This window comes from Xenopus laevis, chromosome 8L, assembly GCF_017654675.1.
Source record: "Xenopus laevis strain J_2021 chromosome 8L, Xenopus_laevis_v10.1, whole genome shotgun sequence".
NCBI lineage: Eukaryota > Metazoa > Chordata > Amphibia > Anura > Pipidae > Xenopus > Xenopus laevis.
The window spans coordinates 58,669,433-58,688,593 of record NC_054385.1 but is presented as its reverse complement, the minus strand read 5'-3'; the positions used below and the strand labels follow the sequence as shown (position 1 = coordinate 58,688,593).

Below are 19,161 nucleotides of genomic sequence, written 5' to 3'. Positions count from 1 at the left end.
GGTGGTTTGGCTTTATAAAGGAGCTCTGTCTGTGAAGCATTCCCATTTTTTTATGAAGTGAAGAGAGAAGGCTTCTTCAAGAGGAGGATAATACATTGGGTGGCACCTGAATACCTGAACAGCAGCAAAGAGCACTCCCCCCTTCCTTACATTTACTTTGCAGAATGGGGATTTCTTTACCTGGCTTTCTCAAGTGCTGTGGAAGAACAGACAGCAAGGATCTGGTAAGTACCTGAATAATACAGAGCTGGGTCAAGTATAAATCCAAGCACTGGGAAGTGGGCCAGCAGGCAAGTTTTCATTCTGCTCTGGCTGTTTAAAGAGATCGCACAAGTTAAAGACACGTGTCTGTGCAATGATAGCTCAGAACAGGCATAAGGGATGTGCTGTGGAGCGAATCTGGAAACTTCATATAACTAATAAGTGAGATTTATTTTCAGATGGGCAGATTTAAATTTTTCCAAGTGTTCATACTTAAAGGAAAAAGTACATAAAAGTGTCCAAGTGTACAAATATTTGAACTAGATTAGGTTTTAGCACCTGTTGAACAATGCACATCTGGTATGCAAGGGACCTAGTGTGTATCAGACAGGAACTGCTCTTCCCCTCCCCCAGTCTTTTCATCCAAAAGTTTCCAAAGCTCCACAGTTTTCTGTTTAATACCTCTACGAATTCTACATCATGCTTTTCAGTTTCTAACTTGATTTTCTTCATTATCTTGCACATAATACAATTTGAAAGAATAAATTGTTTAGGTATGGCTAGAAAACTTGATATTCCACACAATGTATATATGTAGAAGTTTAAATTCTCTCTGTTTCAAAATGAAGGCAGACTGTAGGCATCTTCCAAACTCAGACCATTATGCAAACTCAATGTCAATTGTTTTCCAGTAATTCAGTCATAGCATCTCAATCCATTATAATGCCTGAAACTGGTGCTTGGGGCAAAGACACGCGTGCCATTCTGTGTATCTATCTACATTAAAAAAGGGAAATGAATATGCCTGTCTGCAGGTTCCGCAAATATCGGTGACCTTTTTGTACTGAATCGGTTCTGTAAGTGTTGGAATTTTATTAAAGCTACAGTATGGATACATGTTTCAAACTGTGAGCAAGGGTTAGGTGCTCATACTCACTCCAATCACCCTTCATTCTGCAGTGACTGAAACTCAGGGAGGCAGTATAGTGCCTATACAACATATCAGCTCTTTGCATGCACTGTATGGAGGAGAGGTACATGATTCATTACTCCTGTACACCCTGTGCATAATCTCTTCTTTGTTGTTATGCCTAGAAGCAAAGGCAGCACAGATAAAAAGGGAGGATGCCGTTTCTCTGTTCTTTCACAGAGATTCTGACTTGACTTCATGCAATCCCATTTCCTTACTTTGATGCTACACAGGCAATAAGGAAGTTAAGGTAGAAAGAGTGAATTCATGACTTGCTTTGCTACCCTATTAAATAGTGCCTAATTTCTGAGCTTACATAAAACATACGAAACAAATTGTCGTTTGAAAGGACAATATGCCACCCCCTTTGGAATGGAATTATTCAGGTGAATTAACACTATCTGAACTTGCATAGTGGATGGTGCACATGTTCTTAAGGAATACAGGGATTTCAAGTTCCAAAATCCATCACTTTATAATGGAACAAGGTAAAGGAGGGGTTACATTACACTGAGACTGAGGAGTGGGGAACTGCTCCCAGTGAGCAGAGAGACGGACTATCATGGTTTCCTTTCAGTCTGTGGAATTAGGTGTGACTAGTGATGGGCGAATTTGCGCCGTTTCGCTTCGCTGAAAAATTCGCGCGAAATTTGCGAAACGGCTAAAAACGGCGTCCGTTTTTCGAAAAAATAATTTTTTGACGCTGGTGAATTTTTGCCGCGAATTTTCGCAGGGTTTTTCGCGAATTTATTCGCTGGCGGCGAATCGCGCGAATTCGCGCCTGGCGAATAAATTCGCCCATCACTAGGTGTGACTCAAGAAGTTCAGATAGTGTTTATGTGCCCTTTTTTAAATACACAAAAAGAATCGTTTCTTCAGTCCTAACTAATTGCATTCAATCATATGATGTTGTGGAATTGTAAACAAAATACAATTATATTTGAACGGAAAGGCCATCTCCAATAGACTCCATTTTATCCAAATAATTCAATTTTTTTTAAAAAAAATGAATTCCTTTTTCTCTATTATAATAAAACAGTACATTGTACTTGATCCCAACTAACATAGAATTAATCCTTATTGGAAGCAGGCCCGGATTTGTGGGTAGGGTTGCCACCTTTTTAAAAACCTTTTACCGGCTGCTGGGGGGCGGGGACATAAAGGGGCGGGTCGTGACGTCAAAAGGGGCGGACCGTGACGTCAAAGTGGGCGGGGCCACGACATGGACGCTAGAAGAAGTAAGAGAAAAGGTAAGTTTCAGGGGATGTTCCAAGGGATTGGGGGCAGGCCGAGGGCTCCTTTTAATCGCATTACAAATTTACCGACAGCTACATTGCCGGTAAATTTGTAATACCGGCCTTGGCTGGTATTTTACCGGCTAGGCCGGTAAAATACCAGCCGGGTGTCAACCCTATTTATGGGAAGGCCACCTAGGCCCGGGCCTAGGATGGCAGGATTTTAGGGGGGCGGCATGCTGCCCAACCACACCCACATTGGTTCAAAAACACTGGGGATGCGCAGGAGATACAATCTCCATGAAAATTTGCATGAGTAAAGGGTAGGGACAGGGGGGACAAACGGCAGTGGGCCTAGGGGCGCCCGCTATGTAAATCCGGCCCTGATTGGAAGCAATACCAGCCTATTGGGTTTATTTGATGTTTACATGATTTTCTAGTAGACATAGGGTAGGAAGATCCAAATTACGTAAAGATCCGTTATCTGGAACACCCCAGGTCCCGAGCATTCTGGATAACAGGTCCGATACCTGTATAATGTTACTTTGCAACAAAGAAAAACTTCAGGAGCTTTTATGTGCCAAAGTTATCCTTTTTTACAAAACTCAGGCAAACTTATGAAGATTGCATAGTTTTTTTTTTCCGATGTAAAACCCTGTGTGACCTCACACAGTGTTTCCTTTATGACTGACTGAGTACAAAAGCTCAGACAATGGTAAATGTGTCCCTCAAATATATACTTTCCATATAATTTTCCATGCGATGAATGATCTTTAAAGAGCACTTTCTGTTTGAGCAGGTCAGTCATATTTATCAAATGTGTTTTATAATATAGAAGATCATTTCAGAGGAACTAATAGGATTAATAGGTTTACTGTAGCAGCTTTGCACTGCTTGTGCTAGGGGCTGGTATATACCATGGACCTATGGAGAAAAAACCAAATGTTACACAAATTTCACACTAATGTTACATTAGCTCCTCTTTAATAAAAGACCCACTGTATTTTTCCATAGACATAACGCAATATAAGAATTTTATTTATTTAATTTATTGATTTAATATTTCCTGAATAATTTACTGACATGAATGTGTTTCTCAATGTCAAGGGTACAGAGGTGGAAAATACAGATGAGAACAAGGAACGTGGGAACTGGTCCAGCAAGTCTGAGTACCTGCTTTCCATGGTGGGATATGCTGTAGGGTTAGGAAATGTGTGGCGATTTCCTTACCTCACCTTCCAACATGGAGGAGGTAATGTTATTCTTTAAACTGTTATCACACTGTAGTTGATGGCGCTCCATGTCTTGTAGACTCACAATGAATTGCATCACTGAAATAGAAGGTGCACATATGGGGAGACAGCAAGTAAAACAGTGATATTTGTAATTTCCAATTGCAGCTCTTTGGGTACAAAACAGCCCTGTAAGTGCTGATACGATCTGTTCAGTTTAACAGCACAGGGACATGGAAATTCAAAAGGGCTCTGCTGGCACAAATCTCTCAAGAATGTATTCAATCCAATAATCTAAAATATATTTCCTCACTGTGCCCTACTTTCGAAATTCTATATGTTTTCCACAAACGTTAACATATGAGTTACCACAACAAGTTGGCACTTTTTCAAGTGGTTTCCATTTTCTCTGTAATAATAAAACAGTACCTTGTATTTAATGGTAATTAAGCTGCATGAATCTGTACTGGTGGAAAAACAATCTTATTGGGTTAAATTAAAGTTTAAATTATATTAAGCAGAATTAAGGTATGGACATCCAAATTACAGAAAGATCCTTTAACTTGTAAACCTCAAGCCCCAAGCATTCTGGACAATAGATCTTATATCTGTACTCAGTGCTAGATTAATGGGGTTATTTACTAAAATCTGAATTTATTTCATAATATTAATAAAAAAAAAGCTTGACAAACTTCCATGCCTGATTTTAGCGTATGAATTAATTTAAAAAAAAACTGATTTCATTGGATCATGAAAAAACTCAATAAAATAGAGCGAAAACTAAAATCACATGAATCTTTAGGACTTTTTCCCCCCGAATCACTAAATCTTTTCAGTGTTTGCCCGAAAACCCAGAAAAAGTTGGATTTTCTGCCTAAACCCAGCGCAGACCACAATAACTTCAAACTGGGATAGGTGCCTCTTCTTTTGACTTTTACAGGACCTCAACAGGTCTGAGGTTGTGGATTCTGCCTTTTTGCAACATTGGGGTATAATAAATCTTGAAAAATGTGAGGTTTTTTTTCCCCATAAAAAATGTAAGTTTTTGTCAAAAAAACTTAATCAGAGAAATTCAAGGTTTTGTAAATAACCCCCTTAATGTACTAAAAAAATTAAGATACTGTGCTTCCCAGTCCTTGTTTTTATTGGTTTTGTATTTGGTGATACAGAAGTATTACTTAAGTATTTAATAATGCTCAGGTAGCATTTGGCTCTTTGGCATATCTGTGCTCTGTGCTTCCTAAATTGTGCACCTGAACTACATGGAGTGCAAGGACCTTTGCACTCATTGTTGGACAGGGAGGCAAAGTAATAAAAAAGAACATGGTGCTTTGCTCCTGTTTTTTGTACTTTGAAACCTGCCCAAGAGGTTGTAAATGTGTCCCATAATGTAACTAAATATAATTTGTAGGATAAAGACTGTAGCACAGAATATTACAATGGTGAATAAGTTCCTTTAAAAGCAAGCTAAAAATTGTTCATGCTTTTTTTAGGTGCTTTTCTTATCCCATACATTATCATGCTTGCCTTTGCTGGTCTACCTCTGTTTTTTCTGGAATGTTCCCTTGGCCAGTTTTCAAGCTCAGGACCAGTAGCTATGTGGAAAGTCCTCCCAATTTTTGAAGGTGAGCAAACTTTAACTTTTGCCATCAGAATAAGATGATTCTTTTATTTTGAATATAAATAATGATGTTGACATGCTGCTTTTAAGAAATAATGTTGTTTATTGAATTAATCATATATTATAGTTTTTATCTTGTGCCAATCTTTTCCAAAGCACTTTACAGAATATTAGTTTAAACAGAGGTACCTCTAGTTACATTGATTGCAATGAAATTTGGATGATTGAATTTTGTTACAAGCTACAGCATGTTAATAAAGATAAATATAAACATTTAATGTTTATCCTTTCTTTTTCTTTCTTTTTCTTTCTTTTTCTTTCTTTTTCTTTCTTTTTCTTTCTTTTTCTTTCTTTTTCTTTCTTTTTCTTTCTTTCTTTCTTTCTTTCTTTCTTTCTTTCTTTCTTTTTTCATAGGTGTGGGAATCACAATGGTCCTCATTTCCACTTTGGTCACTATCTATTATAATGTCATCATTGCCTACAGTCTGTATTATTTATTTGCCTCCTTTACAAGTGTATTGCCATGGTCAGAATGCTTTGAATGGGCAGATGAAAAATGCAGCAAGACACCGAAAGGTAAATCTTTACTTTGCTATTCTATCAGTTAAGAAGAAGGTAGATTTTTTTTCAGTACTACAGCAATATACAACAGTTTTATATCTAGCATCAAGTATTAGAATAAAACACCAAAACATTAATAAAAAACTTTTTTCATTCAACTATTTGCTTAAAGACCACTATCATGAAATCACCTTAGTTTGATCACATACCGTGCTTGTAATTGTTTTGAAAAATAATAATTACACAATGGGGGAATTTTTAATAAAAGTTATTTTGGGGAGCTTAAAATAATCGACAGTGTTTTTTTTTTTCTCCAAAGTACTCTGCAATGTAACTCTAGGTCACGATATTGAAATGGTAAATCTGACATGGGTGAAAGCAAACAACTATACTTGTATAGCAAATTCAACTTTATATCTAGAGACTGAACTTCCAAGCAAGCAATACTGGGAGTAAGTATATATATTTTTATTTAATTAGATACGCAAGTTATAAGGCCAAAATATGTGCACTAATAATTATTGAATTTACAAATGCACGATTATTCTTCACCAAACATCAGGAAACTACTACATATGGGGAATGAATACCGAATAATGTTACCTAGTAAAAATAGTGATTTCTAGTATTTATTAGATGGCAACACAACATTGCGTTAAAGAAAAAATATACCCTACTATATACCCTATTGGTATGCATGGTTTATATTTTGTTAATGCTGTCTTTAAACATATGTATAAATATCTTGTGGTGTGTGTAGATAATATTGCTACTGTGAAAATATTTATGCATGGCAATTTGAATTGCCCTTTTGCTTGGTCCACCTCATATCTTCTGCATACACTTATCCATGCAGTGTTGCACAGTAGAGCTCATGGGCACGATCTTCTGCATCTTCGTAGAGGGACCATCGACACTAGGCTATTTGAACTGCACATGCACTGGAAAGCTCCATAAATTGCAGAAGGGAAGGAAGAGGATTTGAAGAAAACCGAAGTTGGTGCCCATGAGCTCCACTGCACTGGATAAGTCAGTGTGACATTTAGGGGCACTTTTTGTAGTAGGGAGGAAGCAGGGAGAGGGACATTGGAGGGTAGTGGATGGGGATTTTTTCTTTAGGGGGTATGCTCGTTTGAATGCATAACTAGTGGTATGATCTGCCATTGTCCATGAGAAAAGCATGTTGTTGCTAATCATTTAATGTTTAACGCTATAAACATTTATACTACTACTGGTCTACTTCCTGTAGACCCAGGTGCTCATTCTAAGATTCCCATTATTTCCAAGGAACTTGTCAAAATCCTATAGACCAAGGAGATTCAAGGGGTTGTATACCAATATATACAGTATATTCACTTGATTCCTTTGGCTGAGTGTAGTATACTGCAGCTCTAGCTTAGAAAAGCTCTGAAGTCTGAAGAATCATCTTTTGGCTCAGTCCAGAAAGAAGAAAAATAATGATATATACTGTATGTTTGACAAGTCATTAATACTTTTAATTGTTTTTGTAGTAAAGTGGCTCTGAGGCGTTCAGGTGGACTGCACGAGACCGGTGATGTTGTATGGTACCTGGCTCTCTGCCTTCTATTAGCATGGATAATAATTGGAGCTGCATTGTTTAAAGGAATAAAGTCATCAGGCAAGGTTAGTTTAGGAACAATGTACTGAAAGAGATACAGGTTTCAACTTGTAAGTAATATTCATTTGCATAGGTGTATACTTGTGATGCAAGTCTGTCAACAAAACATATGAATGGATACAATCAGCATTTCATTTCTGCTTTGGCTCTGGTTTGTCAATTTTTACCTTGTCCTGTGATATATTAATAATGGCAATGGTATAATAATAATAATGGTATAGCAAATTCAGTTACAATTAAGCCTATGTTCTTCTTGCCAGGCCCTGTTTTCAGAGTCCCTGCAGAGGACTCCAGTGCAATGCTAGAGAATTTAAAATAATGATATGGAATTATATTTGGCATTCACAGTAGAACATCAAAATAACATTATTAGAGGAGTGAAATATTAAAGGAACATATAAAAAATATGTGATCAGCATTTACCAACAAGAATCTTTTTAAAACATACTTATTCAGGCAGCAAAATTATATTTAAAGCTCTATAAAACATCTGACTGTGTCGTTCATGGTAGAATGTCATTAGTAATGCTATGAGAAATTAAAAAAGTTATGCTTTATGAGAATTTATGAGAATAAATGTGTTTCTACTTTTATACAATATGAGTTTCTGCAATCTGTTGAAAGTAATGCAACACATTATTATGCTAAATATACCAGCTTAACCTGTATTGCAGATACCCGTATTCAGCATAATCCTTTAAGGGTTCCCATTAGTTAAACTTTTCTGCCAAGAACAGCCACATGGAACATTTTGGGTGTATCCCCATATTTAGAAATAAACTGCCTTCCCTCCCTCTGATAAAAATATGTTTATTAAAGAGTAAAATGAATTAAATTAACACTTATGCAAACCTCACAAATAACAAAATTTGTACAATTAGAGGTGGGGCATTAATGCCTCTGTGGCAGTTCACTTCCCAGTACTGGCAATGGTTTAAATGGGTGCTGCAAACTGAAAATCTGCTAAACCAACAGTTTGAACTTCTTTGTTCCATGTATCATGGTACAGCAGACTGAGCAGCCATATGTCTACCTTTGTATGGCTAAACAAAATTCATTCAGTAAGCTGCAAACAACTTATAGTCAAATAATTATAGTACAGTTTATCCAACACACTACTGCATGCATATAATCTCTTGAAACTTGATATGCAGAACACTCGAATTAGGGCAATGCCATCTCACATAGAATCCATTTTAAGCAAATTAGTCTTTTTTTTTTTTAAATTACTTCCCTTTTCTCTGTAGTAAGATAGTACTTTGTGCTTGATGTTACATAAACTGCATTAATCCAAATTGGTGGCTATACAACCATATTAAAGGGATACTATCATGGGAAAAATAAATTTTCAAAATGAATCAGTTAATAGTGCTGCTCCAGCAGAATTCTGCACTGAAATTCATTTCTCAAAAGAGCAAACAGATTTTTTTATATTCAATTTTGAAATCTGACATCTAGACATATTGTCAATTTCCCAGCTGCCCCAAGTCATGTGACTTGTGCTCTGATAAACTTCAATCACTCTTTACTGCTGTACTGCAAGTTGGAGTGATATCAACCCCCTCCCTTCCCCCCCCCAGCAGCCAAACAAAAGAACAATGGGAAGGTAACCAGATAACAGCTCCCTAACACAAGATAACAGCTGCCTGGTAGATCTAAGAACAACACTTAATAGTAAAAACCGATGTCTCACTGAGACACATTCAGTTAAATTGAGAAGGAAAAACAGCAGCCTGCCAGAAAGCATTTCTCTCCTAAAGTGCAGGCACAAGTCACATGACCAGGGGCAGCTGGGAAATTGACAAAATATCTAGCCCCATGTCAGATTTCAAAATTGAATATAAAAAAAATCTGTTTGCTCTTTTGAGAAATGGATTTCAGTGCAGAATTCTGCTGGAGTAGCACTATTAACTGATGCGTTTTGAAAAAAACATGTTTTCCGATGACTGGATCCCTTTAAGTGTATTTAATGTTAATATGATTTTTAATAGATAAGCTATTATAGAAAGACCCTTTATAGGGAAAACCACAGGTCGCAAGCTTTCTGAATAACATATCCTTTACCTGAACATGACCATTTCTTTTAAAATTGCTAAGTAAGACAAAGTGTACTCTTCAATATATTCAAAAGGAAAGCATGTGTGTGTACATAAAAACTTGCTTAACTTTGACCAACAAATGTTTGTGTTTCAGGTGGTTTACTTTACCGCAATATTCCCATACGTTGTCCTGCTTATACTCTTAATTCGAGGTGCAACACTGGAAGGAGCATATGATGGCATCAGTTTTTACATTGGAACACAATCAGATATTTCAAAACTATCCAATTCGGATGTAAGTTTTCTTTTTTACGACAAAATGCTAAATATTTTTTTGTTAGTTTGACCCTTAATCATTTTTTAAATAAAACAATGTTAGTAACATCACAGCATATGCATTCAACCTTGAATTATGCCATTTCTTTCATAAATTTTGGTAAGAAAGTAGTTGAAATATTGTACTTTTTTTCAACAAGCATTTGTAATTTTTTGTAATTATTTATAATACACAGTAGATAATGTATGGGTATACCAGCAAAGCTAATTTTGATGCTGTAATTTCTTTTTTCTTATGCTATTTTTCTGTGTTGTTCTAGGTTTGGAAAGATGCTGCCACTCAGATATTTTTTTCCCTGTCAACTGCATGGGGAGGACTCGTGGCATTGTCATCCTACAACAAATTCCACAACAATTGCTATGCTGATGCCATCATGGTCTGTGTCACAAACTGCTTAACTAGTGTGTTTGCTGGTTTTGCCATATTTTCAATCCTTGGACATATGGCCTTTAAAGCTGAAAAAGAAGTAAAAGATGTGGTAGATTCAGGTAGGTAAGAAAAAATGTGTCTGGTAATGTTCCATCTCATCTTCACTAGACGACTCCCTATAATTTAAGCTTCCAGAACCCTTTTTTCATTACATTTGGAGATTCCACCGAAAAGCAGTGCTAAAGGCACAATACATAAGCTTCTATATACTCTCTATTCTACATAACCTTTTGTTAACAGACTTCCAAAACGAAGTTTTCTTACCTGCTGGCCATACTGGTGTGTGTGTGTGTGTGTGTGTGTGTGTCACAGAAGAAATATTGTGAGCCTTTCTGACATACTGCATGTTTTGCTATTACATTTTAGGATTTGCATTGGCATTTATTGCATATCCTGAAGCATTGTCTCAACTGCCTGTAGCACCCCTATGGTCAATCTTATTCTTCTTCATGCTACTGACATTAGGGCTGGATTCCCAGTTTGCATCTGTTGGTAAGTACAATCTTAAATTCTTTATCCTTAAATTAAATGTAAGAGATAATCCTATAATTTAATCATAATGGGTAGTAAAAGGCCAGTGCTATGAAATGATCTTAAAATTATTCCTTTCATGAAACCCAACTATTTGTGAAACAACTCAGCCTTTGGTTTTTACTGCTTCTATCCTAATTTCCCCTAGCTCAAAACATAGGGTACGTCTTTCTGTCTAAGCCATCTCAAATAAGCACACACACACATTAGCTAGTTGAGTTTAGTACTTGTGTGTTTGAATGTTCATTGATTCGTTGATCATGGATCTTACACAATACATGCTCTAGCTATTTACTGAGATGTTTCCCAGCAATTTTCTAAGTACATATAGAAAATCCAGACCATAATCTGGTACTTCACACCCATTTGGGATTAGAAAACACCTAAGGATTTCTTTGCTATCGGGGGCCTATTTCTAATCCTGGAATTCTTGGGACTCAGTGGGTTTGGATGCTGCTTGAAAAGTTTGGTGCGAAATTATAACTGTACTCAGTAGTTATTTAAATTGAAAGTGAACTGGCTGACATGACATCCAGCCTATAGTTAACTGATGTTTTGTTTTCATATTTCTCTCTCTCTCTCTCTCTCTCTCTCTCTCTCTCTCTCTCTCTCTCTCTCTCTCTCTCTCTCTCTCTCTCTCTCTCTCTCTCTCTTTTTTTTTTTTTTTTCAGCCCTGTCCTACTATGGATTGCAAATTGACCAAATTATTATTAGTTTATCTACAGTATTTTAGTCTATCACTAAATCAAATTGTATTGATTTTCAGTCAATACTGTTGCCACTATTGTCTTCCAGCAATACTAATAATGAGATTGAGTTTGATATTTTGCTGTTGGTAACAGTGGAGAAAACATCAATTACTACATCTCTTCACAGAAACAATAACAACTACCATCCATGATGCCTATCCCAAAGTGATGAAGAAAATGCGAGGAATTATCACTGTAGCAGCCTGTGTAATGTTCTTCTTTCTCGGTATTCTGTGTGTCACCCAGGTACTACAATGTTATTATAAAAATATATTTTCTCAGAAAGCTAATTCAACAAAAGGCACAAAAGCTTTGTCTTTGAAAAGTAGTGCCCAAGTTCCTTCCTCACTTGCTGTTACTTTGGCTTTGCCAGTGTTCTATCAGTCTGCATACATAAGTGCCAGAGTTTAATTTCAAGACACAGATTTTGTATTGGGTTAGTAAGGGAGTTCACCAGCTGCAGTAACTGTCTGCGTTGCATTGTCTTTAGTGCCAATCTCCTGTCTTATCAGCACATCTTGCAGACATATCTGCAACACCCAGCATACAATAAACTGCCAGCTAATGCAACATGTCTGGACAACAAACGCATAAACATTGCCCCATGCCAAGCAAAGCACCATTCATGTCTCTGCAAATTGTCTGAAGATCAGATTTTATGCCACTGAAACATATCTGCAGTGCAAATTGTGAAAAACAAGGAACAATGTCTATTTATTACAGTGCAACATGTATGCATACCTGGACCAGGAAAAGTAATAAATAATGTATATTTGCCATTCATTTATTTACAGAATTGTCTTTAAGCTGTATCTGCTGAAATGTAACATGTTTGTGTTCTTTTTTTATAGTCAGGAATTTACTGGGTTGATCTGATTGATTATTTTTGTGCTGGATGGGGAATCCTCATTGCTGCAATTCTGGAACTCATAGGAATCTGTTGGATTTATGGTGAGCTTCCGAACATAATTCAGTAGCCTCATGTTCTAGCAGTATGCTTATAGACGTACTTAAATGGTTCCCATCATAGCATGAGTTAAATATCTTTTGTTGACCAAAAATAAGACAGAAGTGTGGCTTTACATTTGTAGCCAGTGTGTCTATAAAACCTTAGCAATTAGAATTTTAAATTTCAGGTTGAATGTGGGAAGAATAGAAATTAGAAACCATTGCAAGACACATATTGGATCTTATGGGGATTCGTCAGCCCGAGGACCCTATTATAAATCTGATGCTGCAAACTGGATTTCCCCTCCATTGTGGCTTGGCACTTTGCAAGATAGTTTTATGGCAGTACAGGCATGGGATCCATTATCCGGAAACCCCTTGTACAGAAAGCTTCAAAGTATGGGATGGCCATCTCTCATAGACTCATTTTTATCCTAATAATCCCATTTTTTAAAAATTATTTCCTTTTTTCTTTTGATGCAAACTAAGATATAATTAGTCCTTGTTGGAAGCAAAACAAGCCTATTTGGTTTATTTAATGTTTAAATTATCTTCTAGTAGACTTAAGGTATGATGCTCCAAATTACAGAAAGATCCCTTATGTGGAAACCCCAGGTCCTGGGCATTCTGGATAACAGGTCCCATACCTGTAGTCAATAATGACTGACAAAAAGCACACCATGCATCAATGAGATACAACCCTCAGTAATGCCCATGTAAAAGCCTCAGCGTATCACAATGCCCCATGTATAGTAATTATTAGATTGATACATTGAATGTTATGGGGACTCAGCCTGAGGTCCCCCTTAACAGCCTGATGCTGAAAATTAGGTTTTCCCTCCATCCTAATCATTAATATAAATTGAGAAACTGTAGTATTGGGCCCATTTGAAGGCCAATTAGCTATACTTTTTTACATATTAAATTATTTAAATTTTTATCTTTTGTCAGTGCATTTTTGCTACTGTGAATACCGTTAATATGATCAGAATACTTGAAAATCTGTAATTGTTTTCTTTATGTATAAAACTGAGTTGCAGCATTTCCAAGAAAAGGCACAAACCCTAAGGGGCAAATTCACTATGCGGCAAAAATGCGCTAGCGAAGGCTTTGCCACACTTCGCCAGGCGTAGTTCCCGAACGGTTGCGATGTTGCGCTAGCGATAATATGATAAGCAGTCTGAAGTTACGCTAGCGATGCCTAATTAGCATACGGCATGCAGTTAAAGTACAATGGACGTCTATGCTGCAGCAACTACATTACACAACATAAGGCCAGGGAAACTTAATAAAATTTAATCGAGGTCATATATTGCCCTACACATATGCCCACTGTATAGTTTAGGTGCCAAATGTAGGGGGAAAGGAGGGTACCCCCAAAAAAAATGTATGACCTTTTTCAGCCTATCACCCAGTAAAAAGTAAAAAACGTCAGCATTTTTTTGACAAACTCCTATCTGCTCTATTGCACTTCGCCTGGTCTGAGCTGGTGAAGTAAAGTTTGTCACAAGAGGTAACATTCAGTAAAATCTGCAAGATGTGAATTAGCGTAGTTACGTCCCTTCGCCAGAGCGCAACTTTGCCTGGCGTAAGGGTGCGACGTAGCGCTAGAGTAGGTCTATGTGGCTAGCGAATTTATGCCAGCCCCCATAAGTAAATCAGAGAAGTGGCAAAATTACGTCACGCTGGCAAATTAGCCACTTCGCCCTTTAGTAAACTTGCCCCTAAGTACCAGCCTGTTTTGTTCAAATACAGAAAACATTCTTTTTGAGTTGTGCCATGTACATATCATTATCTAATTTTGCTTCTACAGGTGGCAACCGATTTATTGAAGATATTGAGATGATGATTGGAAAGAAGCACTGGGTCTTTTGGCTGTGGTGGAGACTCTGCTGGTTTTTCATAACACCCCTACTATTAACAGTAAGTTAGGCCAACTCAGCCTGTGCAATGAAAATTCAACTAACTGACGAGAGTTATCTGTGTGGGAAAACTTCAGACTTATTATTTTGTCTGAATTTCAGTACAAAGTAGTAAAACAACTACCCCAACATGTGGGCCCATACACACAAAATACAATTTATGATATGCTGCTTCTGCGCTCAGCTTATGTTTTAGGAAAATAAGATATAGTGGATGTGCAACATTACCAAGGGGCAATTCCATTTTAATTTGAAAAAAAAAAAGCATTACAAGGAAAATACATTTATATTTAGCTGAGGAACAGTCCTCTGTAAATTGTATTTACTTTGCATTGCCTTACAGATTGGTTTATGTTGACAGTAGAATACAGCACTGCTCTTGTTTGTACAAACACTATTTAGTCTGCTGTTAAAAGCATGCCAACTTCATTGTGGCACCTTATTTACCTTTTACTTAGCCTTGGAGTGCTCCTACAACCCCTCTTTTTATACATTATAACCTTACTTACCATCAGCATGGTAATATAATTGATTCTGATTTCCCTTTACAATCATGAACATGATATAATCTACCTTGAATATAGTTTGCACATTTCTCACTGTTCTTATTGTATTTCAGGAATAATAAAAAAAATTGTTTTTTTTTCTAGGTTATCTTCATCTGGTCACTGGTGACCTTTGACACTCCTAAGCATGGTAATGTTGCTTACCCATCCTGGGGTGTTGCCCTGGGTTGGTGCATGATCATTTTCTGTATCATCTGGATTCCTATACTTGCTGTTGTAAAAATAATAAAGGCTGAGGGAACCCTTTGGGAGGTAAGGATCAAGCATGTGGTGTGAGTATGTGTTCTTAAAGATGATCATAACTGTATCCAATGGCAACTTTTTAGGATGGCGTTGAGATAAATTTGTATTAATGTTAACATTCCAAACTCAATGGGGGTTATTTACTAAACTCTGAATGCAAAAATCACGAAAAATGTGTGATTTGTTTTTATAAAATCGGACTCTTAAAAAATCACGAACTTTGGAATTTATTAAACCCTGAGGATGGAAAAGTCAGGATCTGAAAATCCGGCATCTCAGACCTGTCGAGGTTGCATATAAGTCAATGGGAGAAGTCCCAATAATTTTTTGATGTGTGATGAGTTTCATGCAATACCCTGCAGTTCTTTGAGTTTTCAGGCGAAAATTCATGAAAATCGGACAAAAAAAATTTTTCCGATTTTTTCCCACAAAGCAAATTTTCGGGAAAATGTAATAATAAATAAGTGTAAAAAACCTGAGGGGATTTGATCTGAGTTTGTAGCAGAAAATATTGAGATCAATTCGGACTGATAAATAACCCTCTTAGTGTAAACCTTGAGCATTAATGGCTGAACATTTTAACATTTGCTAAACATGATCATTAGTTCACTCTAACGTAACAAACCATAAAATTCGAGTTGCAACCCTAACTAGGAACTCCTCACCTTGTGAACATTTTTATACAACAGTAGCAGCATTTCAGAAACCACAATCTATGGTTCTGCAAGATATTTGTCAATGTTCAGTGGTTGTCATTTAGAATTCCTAGGCAAAGGGCAAGGCACTGACCTCTGTACCTTGCAACCAATTTCTGTAGCTGCAGAGCACACAAATGCCCCAGATACAAGTGCTCAATACATGGGCACCAAGAGCTTCACTAACTGAGCTCTAATACCTCAGCTCTCATTACATGATGAAGGACTTTTTTCAGTAATCTCTGTAGTAAATTCTCCTGTTATATATTATATTATCCATTACTTCCCCCACTTGAACTTAGCAAAGTAGCAAAATAACCCACAGAAATTTTATAGTACAGTAGCATAAAAGTCAGTATAACGTAACTGTTTAAAGATGTTGTTGAGTTGACCCTAACTGCTCTTTAACACACAATAGGGGGTTGTGTAATAAAGGGCACTAAGTTTGCTCAGGAGCAACCAAAGAACAACTGCAACTAGCTGACCAGCTTCAAATCAGTTTGCACAGGGACACACAAAGATAACACGATTGCTATGGGAGCTTTCATCTTGATGATTTGTTCATTAAAATGGTCTGTTAACTTTTAGGAGTTATACCCTTATATCTTCTGTCTGGAATAATAGCCTTTATTTTTTAATGAGCTGCTGAAGTAAAAGAAAAGCAGTTGTGGCATAGTCTTAATTCTAATTTGTTCTATACTTATTTAAAGTTTGGTTTGGTATAGACATTTAAATTTTACTTTGCATCTAGTCAATAGAACTAGCATGTTCCATGTTGAAGCACACAGTTGGTATTTCTAATTTAAACATAAATAAATCTGACAATAAATGCTTTTTTTCCCCTAGCGCTTCTTGAAGATATGTGCTCCAACGCCAGAGTGGGGCCCTGCTTTGGAACAGCATCGTCTGGGAAGGTATAAAACAACAGATAATCTTCATAAGGCCAGGAATGCAATGGAGATCACAACCATCGAGGGAGGCTTGTCGGGTTACGACAACAAAGCATTCTCCTAATATAGACAATGCCTTGTATAAGGACAAGACTAAAACTACTATGTGCTTCAATGGAGTTTGCCCAACATATTGTGCCTGAAATTATAGACCGGAAAAAAAGACACATAGAATATTTCCATGGAATTCACTCCATTTGCTGTTTTGTTACAAAGCAACTTTATGGAGCACCAAAAAGAATTCGATGTTCTTTATACTCACAATAGTTGTGATGTTCAGCAGGTAGTAGATTAAAGGGAGCCACGTTAAAGTGGACTAGCATTTTAAATTGTACTTTGTACTTTACCACTGCTCATATTGGTTCATGTATAATATGTAATGTACATTAATAGAACCTCCTTATAAAATAATTCCTAGCGTAATGTACTGTATGATATGTAGAATAGGTGAAGGCTATTTACTTTTACAAACATGTAATAAGTTTACCTGGAAATCTTACTGTTGGGGTACTTTTTTCAGAAAATATCTTTTTCCTGGAACAATTACTATAATTTGTATTTACTTCAACATACCTGCTTTTATTTACAGTGCCAATAATGTTTAACTGTTGCACTTGACATTATTTTAGAAGTTTTTAAGAAATTTGAAATACTTGAAATATTAAAAATCATTTTGCAGGCATACTTGGGTTAATCATGGAAATTTAATGAAATCAATGCAATGACATCCTTAGATGTATTTACATGGAAAATACCACTTTATTAAATAGTAAAGCCGAACTCGTTAACTTCTTTTGATAGCCATTACTCATGAAATACCATAATATATTGTGTAATACCCCCAATGTGTTAATATGTACATTGCAAATCCAGCTGTTTCAATTCAGATATTATATTCATATCCCAACACTCCGCTGGTCATATACCATTGATCTGCCCTCTTAAAGCTGTTGGCACCCCCTTGAGCTCACTGAGGTTGTATTATCAGACGAAAGGTGTGATAGTCCCCTGCAAATCCAAAATAACCCTAGTATTCTGTAATATTTAAACAGTTGCTAATTTGGGTGCTATAACACACTGTTCTACCACTGCTGTATGTTTTGTTTAACCTTATTTTGGGACTTAGGTAAGGGCTGGATTCATTTTGGGACATGGGTAAGGCTGGGTTCATTTTGGGACTTGAATAAGTTTCAATTCATTCTGGGCCTTGGGTAAGGCTAAATTCACGAGAGCTATATTTAAAAAAACGTTTGCAAAAGTTTTTTTTCTTTTTTTTGGGGGTGTGAGTTTTTTAAATGATGCATTGTGATTAACAGAGACTTGATAAAAAAACAAAAACAGTTTACAAGTTGTATAGATGTTCCATTCAATTTCTTTTAAATGACAGTTAAATGTAAGGATATAAGTGCAATGAACATGATTTCTCTTTGTACTGTATTAGTAAATATAGATTTTATCAGGAGCATCCTTGTTGTTGTTCTAAGGTATGGTCGATGCTATGCTCAACAGTTGAACAGCACCCCTAATGCTCACATTTAATAATAGATCAGTTATGACAAGTAATTTATCAGCTCTGTCTGTGATGAACACAAGAGGAAATGCAAATACACCACACAATTGTCACGTTCGGCACCCTAAATCCAGAACCAGTGCTAGGCTTCCTGGCCTCGGCTCTTGCTTCTGCCTTTAACAGCAGCCTTTCACCTCGGGAGGAGCCCTCAGCTTATTGGATGCTGCCAGGTCTTACTAAGAGAGGAGCAAAGCTAAAGGTTCTGGATGAGCAAAGGGGCATGATTGTCTCACCAAGGATACTGGATGGAAGAACACAACTTGGAAGACAGGCCAGATAACACAATGAGGAACAGACAGGCCGGGCCAGCACAAGCAGAGTTCAGAATATTTAGACAGTCCGGGTCAATGCAGGCAGAGTTCAAAGAATAGTCAGACAGGCTAGGTTTAGGATTGGAGAGCGTAGAATAGTCAGGCAGTCAAGGGTCAGGATACAGAGTTCAGAATAGTCAGGCAAGGCAAGGATTAATAACCAGAAGATCAAACAGGAATCAGTAGTAATACACACCTAACAAAAGGCAATGTGCTTAACAATGAAATCGCTTTATATAGTGTTTGAATTTCGCGCCAAGCGCGATGACATCATTACGTCGGAGCGTAAAACCCAGAAGTGCGTGCCATGCGCGCCATAGGAAAGCCGGCACAGGAGGAGAGAGCCAGCAAGCGGCGGGCGTCCCACCCGCCCACTAGACCACCAGGGTAACGTATCGTTACAATAATGTTA

The 19,161-nt window shown here is 37.0% G+C and overlaps 1 protein-coding gene across 1 annotated transcript; it reads left to right on the top strand.

Moving 5' to 3' along the window:
- Positions 1–93: 93 nt before the first annotated feature.
- On the top strand, positions 94–17,550 carry slc6a14.2.L (solute carrier family 6 member 14, gene 2 L homeolog; the record flags this gene model as incomplete). The annotated part of the gene is given in 15 exon segments (NM_001091185.1): positions 94–224; positions 3,514–3,658; positions 5,132–5,188; positions 5,191–5,263; positions 5,674–5,835; positions 6,140–6,272; positions 7,332–7,464; positions 9,653–9,793; positions 10,095–10,323; positions 10,631–10,756; positions 11,672–11,790; positions 12,396–12,495; positions 14,306–14,415; positions 15,065–15,232; positions 16,765–17,550. Coding segments are annotated over 14 exon segments (1,728 nt in total). The 3' UTR covers positions 16,933–17,550.
- Positions 17,551–19,161: the final 1,611 nt, after the last annotated feature.